The following is a 15,860-nucleotide window of genomic DNA, read 5'->3' on the forward strand; positions in this document are numbered from 1 at the left end:
TTTGTGAAGGAGCTCTGGCTTCATATTTTTTCCCTTTTTTTTCTAATTCATGTGCAGGTTGGAATGTACACTAGTCTTTTAACTTTCTATTTATCTATGCAAACTGTAACTACCCTTCCTTAATATTATCCTTACTAAATGGAATTGCATCTTTGGTGCAGGCATCAAAGGGTTCAGGACAAGTTGGAGGTGGAAATCCTGAGGGAATGCAGCTAAAAACGTTAACTAGAGGACATCATTGTTAACAAGGATGAAACCAGGGATCATGTTTCATTACAATGTCCTTTTCCGTGTATATGTTTCACTAATTTGCTCAACATTAGGGTCTACCGTTGCAACAAACTGAAAAGACTCTTCCCCATAACAATCTGTCAAGGTGTTACATTCCTAAAATATCTTGAGGTAATAGAAGCCTATCAATTAGGTGAAGTTTTTGAAGGAAATGATGAAGTGATCAATGATGGGAAAGAGATAGTTGTGGCAAAGCTCACCAGGCTAATACTTAAAGAATTGCCAACTCTTATGAGCTTCTGTCCAGGAGGTTATCACTTAGTGTTCCCATGTCTAGAAACATTAACAGTGGAAGGGTGTACCCAGATAACAACAAGGTTTACTGTTGCATCAAATTGTTCTGTTCATGCAAAAAATGAGGTACTGGAGCTGCTCCCTTGCTCTACTTCTTTTATCTGTTGTTGTTGATGATGATAATGTAACAGTGACTGACATTGATAACAGCAGGATGCTGGAAAGACCAACTTTAATGTGCCAACAATAATTAGATCTAAGCCGAAGCCATGCCCTTGATTTGAATGGCAATTCATTGCTGTTATCTTGTTTACTTCTATCTTGTTTGCCTATATGACTACCATTTTTCTTAATCATTGTATAGAAACCTCAAATAGTGGAAGAAGATGTAGCAAGTGGGTCTGCAACAGTTCAAACAGCAGCTTCTCCAATAATTGCCAATGAGGGCATCAACTGGAATCGCTGCGAGCAGCACGATGCATTACCTCCATATATGGACCATGAAGATAACAGAAAGGTAGCTTAACTGAAAACTCTGACAAGTTAATGTTTTGTTTGTTCAAAACCCTCATCCAATTATTCTTGCCTGCATATCACGCATTAATTCATTTGCAGGCAGTCCAAGCCTCGAGTAGTAGTTGCACCAGGCCAACCAGCACGATCAAATCCAGAAACCTTGTTACAAAGAAGAAAAAGAAGAAAGTGAAAGAGGGAGAGGTAAATGGAGAGCAACTTGAAAAGCAAGATCATGATTCTCACTTTCAGGGCATGGGATGTTGCCTAAACAGAGGTATTCCATTGCTTGCTAAATTCATGTTTATTTCTTTTCCTTGTGGCCGTTTTCAAAAGATCTTGCTGATCTACATGTGTTCATGTACCTCCAGGTGGCTGATTTGCTTGACAGGATTCCACATTTGAAACAGCCTTCAAAAGAAGAGTTTTCTCATTATGTTTTACGTACAATATAAACAACTACTTTCTGATTTCTGTTCAAAGTCACAGAAATAAGTCTTAAAAACTGCTCTAGTAGGAATTCTTTTTGTAATTATATTTGCTCTACACCTTGAATATGAGCATTCCCATGAATGTTTGTTTTTTTTCCGGTGATCAGTATTTGTTAGTGAATCATTTCCAAATGGGTGTTTGTTCTTAAATTCATTAGACGGTTGTTACTGTTACACTGTGCTGCAACTGCTTCCTCCCTCATCGTTGCCTGCAACTTGTAATGATTTCTTGACGAAGCTCAAACTTTTTGTTGGAATCATGTGATCTTAAGCAAATATAGGAAAGTAATAATAGAGTTTGAACACTTAAATTTCTCTAATCATATGGTCAAAATTTTGCAATCCCAACTTAATAGTACCTGCACTAACTTGGGAGGAATTGGTATTTTAATAACAGAATCCATTATTTCTAATTAACAATCTTCATACTATATTACAAACAATTCAATTCAAAATCAAACAAAAAGAATTAAAATAACCCAACATGACTTTTGAAGTAACTCCGCCATGCAACTTAATAAAATTAAAGATTTACTATTAACCCTAGCATGGAATTATTCAGAGATGAAATAGAGGTACAAACTTTAGAAATAGAAATTGAGATAGTTAATAAAATAAAAAAATAAAAAATAAAGACCATCGGATACAACGCTCAAGTTTAAAACTTTGTGAGAATGATAAAACCATTTCGAAAATAGTTTCAATCTTCTTTAAAATACTTATAATACTTTTGAAAATTTATAGGTTCATTTTGAAGTCTCGTGGATCATAATTATTTGAACATCTGACTTTCGAGCCATCTAGATCCACTAAGAATATAGTCCTCAAGTAAACTGAGAGGGTCCCCACTTTCGCTGTCCAATCAGTCTATTTGGATGGTGGCAGCATTTTTTTCGGAGGACTGATTAACATTATAATAAAGATACAAACACGGACAATCACATCAACCTCAATAAACAGCAATAAACAACAAGCAACACTAATCAAAACAACAATAACAAAGCACTTGTAGACTAATATTACTTGTCAAGCATGCGCCTATGTCTGATGACTACCTCATCGTCTAAGAGGTTCTAACTCAATCCCGTTATGCAGTTAAAATCTACTTTTTCACATAATGCATGCGCGCATATCATCTTAATCACTAAGTCTCATCAATCTAATTCGGAAAAAATGCATATACATATATATATGTATAATATACTACTCACAGTAAGACGCTCCAAAACTAAGCTCCATCCGCCGCGCTTAATGACTCCGGATTATCTAATCACAAATATACAAATTAGAGTTTATAAATTTTTTATTTCTAATTAACAATCATCAAAATGTATTATAAACAATTCAATTCAAAATCAAACAAAAAGATCCATTCAAACAAAAAAAATTAAAATAACCCAACATGACTTTTGAAGTAACTCCGCCATGCAACTTAATAAAATTAAAAATTAGCTACTAACCCTAGCATAGAATTATTTATAGATGAGGTAGATGTACTAACCTTAGAAATAGAAATTGAGATAGTGAACAAAATAAGAAAATTAAAAAATTATATTTAGCTCAAGAATAAACAACTTAACTTTTCAAACAACAGCTTCTAACTAATCATCAGTTCTTCTATTAAAACTCTAAATAAAGAGCCTCTTCACTTGTGCCGATGCAAACTTTATGTTCTTCGAGCTCCAATCTTCGAGCATATACCGTTTTTAACAAGCTTCAACTTCCAATCCAGTCATAACAGCAAATGAACAAAAAGTTAGTATCTTAAGCTAGTTTAAAAAGTGGCTAGGAGAGGAACTTAACTCTTCAAGTTGACAGCTTCCAACTCACGATCAGTTCTTCAACTAAAACTCTAAACTAAGAGCCTCATCACTGGTGCCGACAGAAACCTTGTGTGCTTCGAGACCCAATCTTCAAGCACAGACCATGTTACAATCTAGTCATAATAGCCAATGAACAAAAAGTTAGTTTTTTAAGCTAGTTTAAAAAGTGGCTAGTTGACCAAGTGAGTTGGACTTAAACAAAGATGTATTTCCTATAAACATGCAAAGAGATAATAATTAGAAGAAGATAATGGTGATTAGTAAAAATCGTAAGAAATATGTAGAGAGAGAAAAATTAGGATATAAATGATTATTTGAGATATTAAATTTATAAAAGGTAAAACTAAATTGTTGTATTCTAACTTACTCATGCAAGAGTACATGCATATCCATGCCATATTTCGCTTTTATCCTCCTATTAAATGAAAATTATCATATTCTTAGTGGATCTAAATGGCTCAAAAATCAGATGTTCAGAGAATTATGACCCACGAGACTTCGAAATGAACCTATAAATTTTTACCATGTTCGAACCGTTCAATATACTTTAATAATTCTCAGTAAAATATATTTTAATATACTTTTCATTATCGCTTTGTTTAAAACTTGCAGCATTATGTCCCAGACCGACCGACCGACATGCTACTCGACGTATTTGACATGAAACTTATATGATGCATGAGTGAACACGTGCGACTCGATGCATGTGAAGTGTACTGAAAAACCACCGGACACAATGCTCAAGTTTAAAACTTTGCGAGAATGATAAAACCATTTCGAAAATAGTTTCAATCTTCTTTAAAAACTTTTGAAAATTTATAGGTTCATTTCGAAGTGTCGTGGATCATAATTCTCTAAACTTTTGATTTTCGAGCCATCTAGATCCACTAAGAATATGATAGTTTTTATTTAATAGGAGGATAAAAGTAAAATATGGCATGAATACGCATGTACTCTTGTGCGAGTAAGTTAGAATATAACAATTTAATCTTACCGTTTGTTTGTAAATTTAATTTCTCAAGTAATCATTTATATCCTAATTTTTCTTTTTCTCTACATATTTCTTTCAATTTTTAATATTCACTATTATCTTTCTCTAATTATTATCTCTTTGCATGTTTATAGAAAGACTTCTTTGTTCAAGTCCAACTCACTTAGTCTCCTAGCCACTTTTTAAACAAGCATAAGATACTAACTTTTTGTTCATTGGCTATTATGATTTGATTGTAAGTTGAAGCTTATTAAACATGGTCTGTACTTAAAGAATGGAGCTCGAACCACATAAGGTTTGTGTCGGCACAAGTGGTAAGGCAATTTTGTTTAGAGTTTTAGTTGAAGAACCGATCGTGAGTTGCAAGCTGTCAACTTGAAGAGTTAAGTTTCTATCCTAGCCACTTTTTAGACTAGCTTAAGATATTAACTTTTTGTTCATTCGCTATTATGACTGGATTGGAAGTTGAAGCTTGTTAAAAATGGTATCTGCTTAAAGATTGGAGCTCGAAGAACATAAGGTTTGAGTCGACACAAGTGATGAGTCTCTTTGTTTAGAGTTTTAATAGAAAAACTTGATGAATAGTTAGAAGCTGATACTTGAAAAGTTAAGTTGTTTATTTTTGAGCTAAATATAACTTTTTAATTTTCTTATTTTGTTCACTATCTCAATTTCTATTTATAAGGTTAGTACCTCTACCTCATCTCTAAATAATTCCATGATAGGATTAGTAGCTAATCTTTAATTTTATTAAGTTGTATGGCGGAGTTACTTCAAATGTCATGTTGGGTTATTTTAATTTTTTTGGCTGTATGAATTTTTGTTTAATTTTGAATTGAATTGTTTGTAATATAGTATGATGATTGTTAATAAAAAATAAAAAATTTATAAACTCTAATTTGTATATTTGTGATTAGATAACCCGGAGTCATTAAGCGCGACGAATGGTGTTTAGTTTTGGAGCGTCTTACTGTGTGTAGTATATTATACATATATGTATGTATATGCATTTTCTCCTCTCCCCTTTGCAATAAGCATACGTTTAAATGCGAATGAGATTGATGAGACTTAGTGATTAAAATGATATACGCGCATGCATTATATGAAAAAGTAGATTTTAATTGTAAAACGGGATTAAGTTAGAACCTCCTAGACGATGGGGTAGTCATCGGACATAGGCGCATGCTTGACAAGTAATATTAGTCTACAAGTACTTTGTTATTATTGTTTTGATTAATGTTACTTGCTGTTTATTGATGTTGATGTGATTGTCTGTGTTTGTATCTTTATTATGATGTTAATCAGTCCTTAGAAAAAAATACTGCCACTATCCAAATAGACTGATTGTACAACGAAAAATAAAATATATCTTCGATATAGTAAAAGAAAGTGTGTCAAACGTCATCCATACAGAGAGCTTTGATCCATCGAGTCTTGTTCAAATTGTTCAATATACTTTAATAATTCTCAGTAAAATATATTTTAGCATACTTTTCATTTTCACTTTGTTTAAAACTTGCAGCATTATGTCCAAGACCGACTGACCGACCGACATGCTACTCGACGTATTTGACATAAAACTTATATGATGCATGAGTGAACACGTGCAACTCGATGCATGTAAAGTGTACTGAAAGACCATCGGACACAACGTTCAAGTTTAAAACATTGCGAAAATGATGAAACCATTTCAAAAATAGTTTCAATGTTTTTTAAAAAGCTTATAATACTTTTTAAAGTTCATAGATTTATTTCGAAGTTTCGTGGATCATAATTCTCTAAACATCTGACTTTTGAGCTATCTAGATCCACTAAGAATATGATCCTCCAGTAACCTGAGAGGGTCCCCACTTTCATTGTACAATTAGTCTTATTTAGATAGTGGCAGCATTTTTTTTTAGGACTGATTAACATCATAATAAAGATACAAACACGGACAATCACATCAACATCAATAAACAGCAAGCAACATTAATTAAAACAATAATAATAAAACACTTGTAGACTAATATTACTTGTCAAGCATGCGCCTATATCCGATGACTACCCCATTGTCCAGGAGGTTCTAACTTAATCCCGTTATGCAGTTAAAATCTACTTTTTCACATAATGCATGCACGCATATCATCTTAATCACCAAGTCTCATCAATCTCATTAGCATTTGAATGCATGTTTATTCAAAGGGGAGAGAAAAAAATGCATATACATACATATATGTATAATATACTACTCACAGTAAGACGCTTCAAAGCTAAGCTCCATCCATCGCGTTTAATGACTCCGAGTTATCTTATCATAAATATAAAAATTAAAGTTTATAAATTTTGTATTTTTTATTAACAATCATCATACTATATTACAAACAATTCAATTCAGAATTAAACAAAAAACTATACAAACAAAAAAATTAAAATAACCCAACATAACATTTGAAGTAATTCCGCCATGCGACTTAATAAAATTAAAGATTAGCTACTAATCCTATCATGGAATCATTTAGAGATGAGGTAGAGGTACTAACCTTAGAAATAGAAATTGAGATAATGAACAAAATAAGAAAATTAAAAAGTTATATTTAGCTAAAGAATAAAGAACTTAACTTTTCAAGTATCAGCTTCTAACTAATCATCAAGTTTTTCTATTAAAACTCTAAACAAAGAGACTCATCACTTGTGTCAGCTCAAACCTTATGTTCTTCGAGCTCCAATCTTTAAGCACATACCATTTTTAACAAGCTTCAACTTCCAATCCAGTCATAATAGCCAATGAACAAAAAGTTAGTATCTTAAACTAGTTTAAAAAGTGGCTAGAAGAGCAACTTAACTCTTCAAGTTGACAGCTTGCAACTCACGATCAGTTCTTCAACTAAAACTATAAACAATGAGCCTCTACATAACCATGAAGCTTTAAGTGTGAAGCCATTCCTACAATGGAGTCAATAACAAGTTGACAAGAAAATCAAAAATCGGACGCATCATTTATTTTCAGAGCTCTGAACTATTGTATAATCTCTAGGCTATGTACCTGGTGAAAATGCCAACCAACTTTACAAAGATTTCTTTTTGAGACTTTATCAAACTCCCATGATCTTGCACAAGTTTCCACAAGTCCTGATTAGCACCAGGACCTATTCCAAAGCTTTAGCAATTAATGAACGTTGAGATAGTTGTTGCTCATGACCTGGAAAGGGTCAAGTTAATTACACTGAATCAAATGGATATTAATAAAAAAAATATATGACGATAGAGTAGAACAGTTTGCACAAGTATTAATCCCAGGTTAGCAGCTACTTACATTTTAAAATATTAGTTTAATGTTTAATCAAGTGAAGCAAGCTGTATAAACCATCCCCACAGTCCTCTTAGTTTACAAACTATTTTATATAGTAACATACAACTCCCTGTTGATTTTGAAATTAACGGGAGCCAATCCATGTACCGTTGACAACAAAATAGCAAGTTGTTACTAATTCAAAACATATTGACTAGTAAAGGCAACTAAGTAGAAAAACAAATTAACGTAGTTTAAGGCTATGCAAAGGTGGTTTATAAATGTAATAAAAACTTCAACCAAATGACAAGACCCGGGCAATGTTAAAGTATGACATAAGAAATAAAATGCAAGTGAAAGTTCATTTAGGCAATTTTTGCAACTTCTACTCTATAATACACAAAAAACCAAAACTTTGAAGGAGCAATGCAATGAGGTAAAGTCTGCCATGTGTTGCCGAATTCTACCATCAACTTCAAGCCCCAATCTTAAGCAAGGGCCTTCAGATTTATTTATTCACAACTGATCTATAAAATTTCTTAACATAATTGCTTTGCAGGTAAATATCATTGAAGTAATACTTCCTTCAAATTCCTTTTGTCCGTTTTTCTCTTCTTTTTTTCTTAGAGAGGTGGAGGAGGTGGGGGTAATGGGATGAACCAAGAGAAAACAAGGACTAATAGGAATTCTAGTAAAAATATAACGCACAAAAGAAAAGCTGCATTATGTTTTGCACTCACTTAAAACCTCTCCTCTAATCATTTATTGTTTTGTACCTAGTTATATGTCATAAAAGTTATGAATTAAACTGAAAATTCAGAAGCAAGAGCTCATGCATACTTGACCAGTTGCATTCAGGGCCCTCATGGCCTCACAGAAACTAGCATATTTTTTTGCGCAACAGCACCAACCCAATAGCACAGACTCACTTTTTCGTGGTAGTACAATAGGGCAACCTGCACCAATCATGACTAAATAAGCATTAAGTTTGTTAATATGCACACAACACCGAAAAAAAACTATTATTCTCAAAAGTTGTCAGAGCAAGCTATCATAGACTTACAATATTGAATTTAGTGCATATTTCTTTAATTTTTATACATGTTGTAAAAGAAAAATTTGTCTGCACACCAAAGCCGCTTAGTTCTTCCAATTCTGAAACTCAACACTAACCTTACTGGTATGGACTATCCAAAATTCAGTTTGAGGTTACATGAACTATTCAAGCTAACAATTCAAGATTAAAAGACTTTCCTAGCATATTGATAATAATTAATAACTAGTAAACATTGAGACTTCATCCATACATTATATTAAACTGGGAAAAGACATAATGAGAGAAAATTGCAGTAGAGGTAAATGCAAGTAAATGCACATGTATCAACATTTTCTGGTGCAATGGTTGAACCAGATAAACAACAATGTAGCTATAGCAGGGGCAAGAATATCCACTGCTAACCAATTCCCAATCTTTTTCTTCATCCAAATGTTGGATCAGCACATAAACCAACCATCTTATTCTTAACTCGTCTCTACACATGAACATCACATGGTGGCATAAGTGAAAATTCACATACAAAGGCTATTCATCGATCAAAATAATGCACACTAATTTTAAAATTACAGAGAAAAACTTTAGGATGTAAACAGTAAAGAGAGTGAAGATAAGTACTAATAATATATGCATGTTCTTGGACAAACATAGGGTTTTCTTAAAGGTCATCACATGCAAGCAACATGTCAATCTGACAGGAATAAAGATATAAAAGAAAGAACAAAAAGTGTTAAAACAAATTGCATTTCATGATATAGTCATCATTCCATTAACTAAGAAACACATAATTGAAAAGATAGACAATTATAATATAAAACAAATCTCCTAATAACACTAGTCTACTAAAAATATGAGGTCCAGTTATATGTTTATACATAATATAAAACATGTAACTGCAGAAAAAAAAAGTGCATGAAGATTGAAAGGGATGCTTTCTTACTGTGTGACCATGAGCATTGCAATCCTCCACAATATGGCGTGTACCATATGCAATACCCTGCACGGTAGCAAGGTATGAAAGAGCCAATTGCTATCACTTGTGTCAAGGGTCATGCCACAAATAATTCCCTTTGCTTTTGGATCTGCAGCAGGAGACCTGTAGCATGAAGAATTTAACAGCTCAAAGATCTATAACAAAACTTAGGCACTATAACTTGAAAAGGCATTTCATCACTAATCATATACCTGTTTCCATGGAAGTCGGGAAGGACATGTACATCTTGTGTTAAAGCAGCAAGGAATGGAGCCTTTATGTCATCCATTATAGTCCTCAATTTATTGTTCAGTAGTTCAAATAGCGATACGTCTGGAAGACAAGGAAAAGTGATATAGGATCAACCATATTTATTAAAGGCGAGGGCTCAGGGGTGTGCCTGTGAGACGTGAAGTCCGCAGCGAAAAAAATAAAGAATTAAACCTCTGAAAGAAATTAAAACTTACACACACATGTACATATTGATACAATCAACAATCTCTTGTTTGTAACAAATGTTAAACCGAGTAAATAAAAACATAATGCTAAGATACATGGCACAATTAACAATTTAACTTGGCACAAAGATAATAGTAGCATCAATAATTTAACATGGGTTTCTTTCTTATAGTTGGTTTATTTTAATTTGGTATGCATGATCTTCATAAGTTCACTTGCATATGGAGATTAATGTTAGAGATTGTATAAATATGGAAACAATTAAAGAAAAGGGAAAAAAACAACTTTAAACTAAAATGTTATATACGTGAGCCTACATCTCCCACCTTTTAGTGTTTGAGGCGTTAGGGCTTGTGCCTCATGCACCTTTAACAACTATGAGGATCTATTAAGCCATAGTACTACGTAAAAAAGCATTAAATATAATTTAGTTAAAATATATATGCTAGAAACTGATATCCTACTCTGAGAACCAGCACGGTTTGCAAGGCGGGGAGAATATACATGGTTTTCTATGATGTAATCTAATAATGCACCAGTAGCACTCTGCCCATCCTCTGTAAGCCAATACTGAGGGATCATTGCTGCAGGCATTAAAAAAAAAAGGCCTTGAGATGAACTTCCGCAATATATTGCTGTGGATAGATAAATGCTAACTTTTGATTAAAGTATGATAATATGTATGCATGTCTGCACATCCATGTCTTAAAATCATTTCATTATAACATTCACAATACTCCAAAATGATAGCCTGCTCCAGCATTGTAATAATTTTCAGAGAGACGGACATTGATATTAGAAATTGTAGATGTTACCTGAACAAAAAGGTCCCCAAACCCGAGGAATGAACAGCTTGCTCTGTGATACAACCATATGACAAGTAGAAGTACCAAATACTAAAGCCATACGATGACATATTGCTTCCTTATCATGCTCTGTAAAGACAAAGTTTATAAGAAAGTGAGGAAGTATCTTTTTGCTGTCACAGGACTTAACAGACAATAAAGGTAACGAATCTATTTTTCATTCCAAATGACATAATACCTTTAACATCATAATTTGTGTCAGGAAATTGAAGCAAACAAAAGAAACACGGAAGATCCCTAATCCTAGTTAGAAAATTCTCACTGGGTAGTCCCTAGAAAAATGGCCATAAGTCAAGATCCGGCCGTTGGACCAAAGTGCCCTTTTATACACAAACTACATAGACGGGGAAACAACATACCCAAAAATCAACCATTCATGTGTCATAGAATTCGGTGTATGAATTTTCAAATTTGATTGTCAAGAAAAGACTTAGAACAGAATTCAGGACTTAGCAAACAAATATTAAAATCAACCCTTAATTACCAAACCAAAGCTCCCACCAACGATGTATCAACAAATATATCACCTACTAATCACATGGCATCAAAAAAATAGATTTTCTCAAGAAAATAATCATGTAAAACTACTAGTTACACATAATTAACAAACTGCCATCTATGACAAATTTATGAGGCTCTAGTTAAAATTGTCACAAAAAATTCTAGGAAGCTTTATTAGTACCATCTTTTCCAGATCACAAGGACATTAAATCTAGTTTCATTTCCAATTGGTCTTGTGAACAAGGAGGAATAAATAAAACAATGTAGATAGGTCAATCTGTCAGGACAGATTGATCATGAAAATCTAATACTCAATTTGACTTCCAAAACAACAGAATTAAGACTTCCATAAAATAAATAGTTTTAGTTGACAGATCGAAGTTTCTATAGGTTCAGATTTTGCCTCATTTGGAGTTGTGGAACTTTAGATAATGCTAAAACAAGTGGACTGTCACACAGGGGACAGAAATTCAAAATTCCAATCAAGTTCACACTAAAAAAGGACCAACCTAAGATTCACATAATTTGGCATAGCACCAATCTAACATCTCATGCCACAATACAACAGTTACACCATAATCAAACACAACACGGTCAATAATCATCATTTAAAGTAACCCAGAGCCCTTACTCACTTCATGCAACTAAATAAAATTAAAGAATAGTTGCTGAATTATGCAAAGATGAGGTTGAAGTATTAACCTTAGAAATAAAAATGGAGATAGTGAACAAAATAAGAAAATAAGGAAGTTATAATTAGCCCAAGAATCATCCTCAAATAATGTAATTCTTAGAGTTGATAGCTTCAAACTCATCATCAGTTCTCCAATTTAAACTCTAATCAGCCTTCAACATCGCTTATGCCAACCCAATCCTTATGTACTTCGAGCTTAATCTTCAAACATGGACCAATTCTAACAAGCGTCAATTTCTGATCCAATCATAATATCATATATGCCCAAAATTACTAAACCCAACTCAAGCCTATCAACAAGAAGTTAGTATCTTAAGCAAGCTTAAAGAATAGCCAGGAGAGATATGGAGTTGGATTTAATCAAAGAAGCCTTTAGTATAGACATACAAAGAGATAATCTAAGTTTAAGAGTACGATGAGGACATAAATGGTTCCATTATTTGAAAACTAGGTTTACAATCATACATCTCGAAATATTTTAAACTGAGCTAATATACAAGTCTTAAAACATTTTCAAATGAGAAACTCGAGACAAAATCATATCAATATGTTATCAAAATAAACATGAAGCATCCACTCAACCGTGATACATAAAATTTAAAACGTTATTGAGCAATCACATACATTTCACGAAAAGAAATCATATCATTATGCACTTGCAAGCACCACAACTGAATCTTTACAGTTTATTGTGATGTCTCGAGTGCAATCTAACTCTTGTTCGAATGTCATCCATATAGATAACTTTGGTCCATTGTGAATCTTGTTTGAACCATTCAAATACTTTGATAATTCTTAGTAAAATCTATTTTAGTATACTTTTTCATTTTCTCTTAGTTTTAAACTTGCATCATTGTGTTTGAGACTGACAACCAATATGCTACTTGATGTATTTGACATATGAATCGGTGATGCATGAGTGAATATGTGCAACTCGATACATATGCAGACTACTGAAAGACCATTGGACACAAGGCTCAAATTCAAAACTTAGAGAAAATGACAATGCCATTTTAAAAATAGTTTCAATAATCTTGTCAATGCTTATAACATTTTCAAAGCTATATAGATACATACTTTATTTATAGGTTCATTTCAAACTCTAACAGACCATAATTCTCTGAATATCAGACTTATCAAGAATCTGATCCTCTTGGACACCGAGAAGTCCCCACTTTTGCTATCCAATTAGCCTTTTTGGATAGTGGCAACATTTTTTTTGACGAGTAATTAGCATCAGAATGATACAAGCACAAACAATCACATCAAATCAATAAACAGGAAGCAACAATTGTTAGAATAACAAAGCATTTCTAGACTAAAAGCAAGCAATTCATTATTATCACAAGCAGTTGATATAACATTTCAACAACTTATGAGAAAAATGAAATTTTAGTACTTATCATTTTAAATATATAACCTCTCTCTATATGCATACACACATACACATTTATTCAAACACAATGGCTAATAAAAATCTGTTAAAGAATAAATAAATAAAAAATGCAACCTAAAACCTCGTTTTCCTTTTCCAGTATTTAATTTAAATAAGAGCAATGCTTCCTCTAGAAAAGAAGCTGAAATCTAAAATATATAAAATTAAAATTAAGATAAAGTCAAACAAATTTTAATGCAATTGAATCGACAAAGTAATAATAAAAGATAATTTTCAGTATCACCTTATGCTATGTTCATTGAACTATAAGAATCTATAAGTGACACAACCTAGAAATCAATCTTAACATAAGAGGTTCTGAAAAATACTTTCCCTTGCATTGATGACAGGTTTTAAATAAAGTATAATGAAATTGATATCAAAATCAGTGCAATAATAAAAGATATAATCACATTATGCCAGACTGATCGGTCACCACTTTCAACTTAAACTAAGGGCTTAAATCCCATAATTTCTTATATCGAAAGCCTGTCATGTATTTTATTGAATTAAGGGGTAATTGCAATTTGCCAAACTAGAAACCAATTCAAAGAAACAAGCAATTATCTATGGGCACTCCCTAGAACAACGGCCATAACTTAAGATCCGACTATTGAATCAAAGTGCCATTTTATACACATAAACTACATAAACAGGGAAGCAACATACCCAAAAACCAACCATTCATGTGTCCTAGAAATTCAGTATATGAGTTTTCAAAATTGACTGTCAAGACAAAATTTGGAAGGCAATTCAGGACCTAGCAATGGCTAATAAAGCTCAGTTAAAGAATAAATAAACAAATAAAAACTGAACCTAAATTTTGTCTTCTATTTCTAATATATAATTAAATAATAATAATAACGACGCTCCTTCTAGAAAAGAAGCTAAAACCTAAACCATAAAAAATAAAAGTAAAAATAAAGTCAAACAAATTATAATGCAATTGAATTTGGTATCACCTTAGGCATTGAATAAACAATTATTATAAAGATGCACAAGTTTCATGTGCTAGCAAGGAAATCAGAGCAACACTTCCTCCATAAAAGAACCTGAAATCTGAGAAATTAAAATAAAATCAACAATTTTAAATGCAATTGAATTGAGAGAGTAATAATCAAAGATAATTTTTGGTATCACCTTAGGCATGAGTTGTGTGATTAAATTGCATTTCTCCTTTATGTCGAGATCGCCGCATGGTTTTATATACTAAGTAAAGAAAGAAAAGACTTAGGAGGTTTAGGACCCAGAAAAAATGGTGCCGTGAGAAGGATTACAGATGCGAGGAGTCGTCGTTAGTAAATGAGGAAATGACTTGAACTGCATTAACATCAACAGTTCTCTTCCAGCTTCCTCAGCTCTTATCATGGCACTTTTGAACTACAATTTCTTTTTAAAATTCAACTTTTCACGAAATTGAAGCAAACAAAAGAGGACTGCCTAATCTGTAAAAACATTCAGAAATTCTACTAGTGGAAGAAAGGGAGATTATTTTTTTTCTTTGGCACAAAACCCAAACCAAACAGGGCATTCTCCAGTTCTCTTTTTTTCAAGAATAACAAATGAAGCTCTAACAATTGGAAAAATAAACAATTATTTTTTTATTTTGCCAATGGAAATCCGAATTACTGATCGCACACGAAAACTTCATTAAACCCATTTGAAGAACAAGAACTAAAAAATATGAAACGACATGCTAGATTCAGAAAGTCAGAGGTGTTGTTGTCTTCTCTTCTTCCTAGGAGTGCTGCGGTATGCAACAGATTTATGTCAAATGCTTGAGAATAAACCCATTTCCCCGGTTTAAACAAGAAAGTAACAACAATCAAACTAAATCTACAAAAGAATAGAGGGAAAAGAAGGAAAAGAATTGAGGATTTCAGACCTATGAGAATCGCAAGTTTCACAGCTGGGTGACAGGAAAACAATGGAGGGAAAAGAACGTTTCGGATGCTCTTATGAGAATGGACCCTTAGTATTACTCATCAACGGTAAAAGTTTTCCTAATTAGCTACATTTTCATCTTCCTCAAATTCAAAGAAAATCCTTCTTCTTTTTTTTTTACCGTTAGAATTTATTACATTTCTATTTTATAAGTAATTTAAAAATTTTAATTTAAAAGTGAAACATTTTTAGCTTAGCATTTCTATTAAGAAATGAAATACAGATTTTATCCCTTTAATAAGATTGCAAATGAAAGGAAAAAAATTGGATAATGTTATTGTCACGTTCTAACTAGAAAACTTATGTTTAATATAAGAAAA

General features: G+C 32.6%; 1 protein-coding gene across 6 annotated transcripts; it reads right to left on the reverse strand.

Moving 5' to 3' along the window:
• Positions 1 to 6,900: 6,900 nt before the first annotated feature.
• On the reverse strand, positions 6,901 to 15,540 carry LOC107261557 (FGGY carbohydrate kinase domain-containing protein-like). 6 transcript variants are annotated; one of them, XM_048379628.1, is made up of 10 exons: positions 14,737 to 15,538; positions 14,559 to 14,655; positions 10,916 to 11,035; positions 10,565 to 10,684; positions 9,854 to 9,974; positions 9,609 to 9,764; positions 9,074 to 9,146; positions 8,455 to 8,570; positions 7,369 to 7,524; positions 6,901 to 7,268 (listed from the first exon to the last, which is right to left on the reverse strand). In XM_048379628.1, the coding sequence occupies exons 3-8, from the start codon at positions 11,004 to 11,006 to the stop codon at positions 8,478 to 8,480; spliced, it is 654 nt and encodes a 217-aa protein (XP_048235585.1). In that variant the 5' UTR covers positions 11,007 to 11,035; positions 14,559 to 14,655; positions 14,737 to 15,538; the 3' UTR covers positions 6,901 to 7,268; positions 7,369 to 7,524; positions 8,455 to 8,477. The 6 variants fall into 6 exon arrangements, with proteins under 6 accessions (XP_048235585.1, XP_015577147.2, XP_048235583.1 ...); XM_015721661.3 differs by lacking the exons at positions 6,901 to 7,268; positions 7,369 to 7,524; positions 9,074 to 9,146 and having other exon boundaries at positions 8,442 to 8,570; positions 14,737 to 15,534; XM_048379625.1 differs by lacking the exons at positions 6,901 to 7,268; positions 7,369 to 7,524; positions 8,455 to 8,570 and having other exon boundaries at positions 8,726 to 9,146; positions 14,737 to 15,540.
• Positions 15,541 to 15,860: the final 320 nt, after the last annotated feature.

This window comes from Ricinus communis, chromosome 9 (assembly GCF_019578655.1).
Source record: "Ricinus communis isolate WT05 ecotype wild-type chromosome 9, ASM1957865v1, whole genome shotgun sequence".
Classification (NCBI taxonomy): domain Eukaryota; kingdom Viridiplantae; phylum Streptophyta; class Magnoliopsida; order Malpighiales; family Euphorbiaceae; genus Ricinus; species Ricinus communis.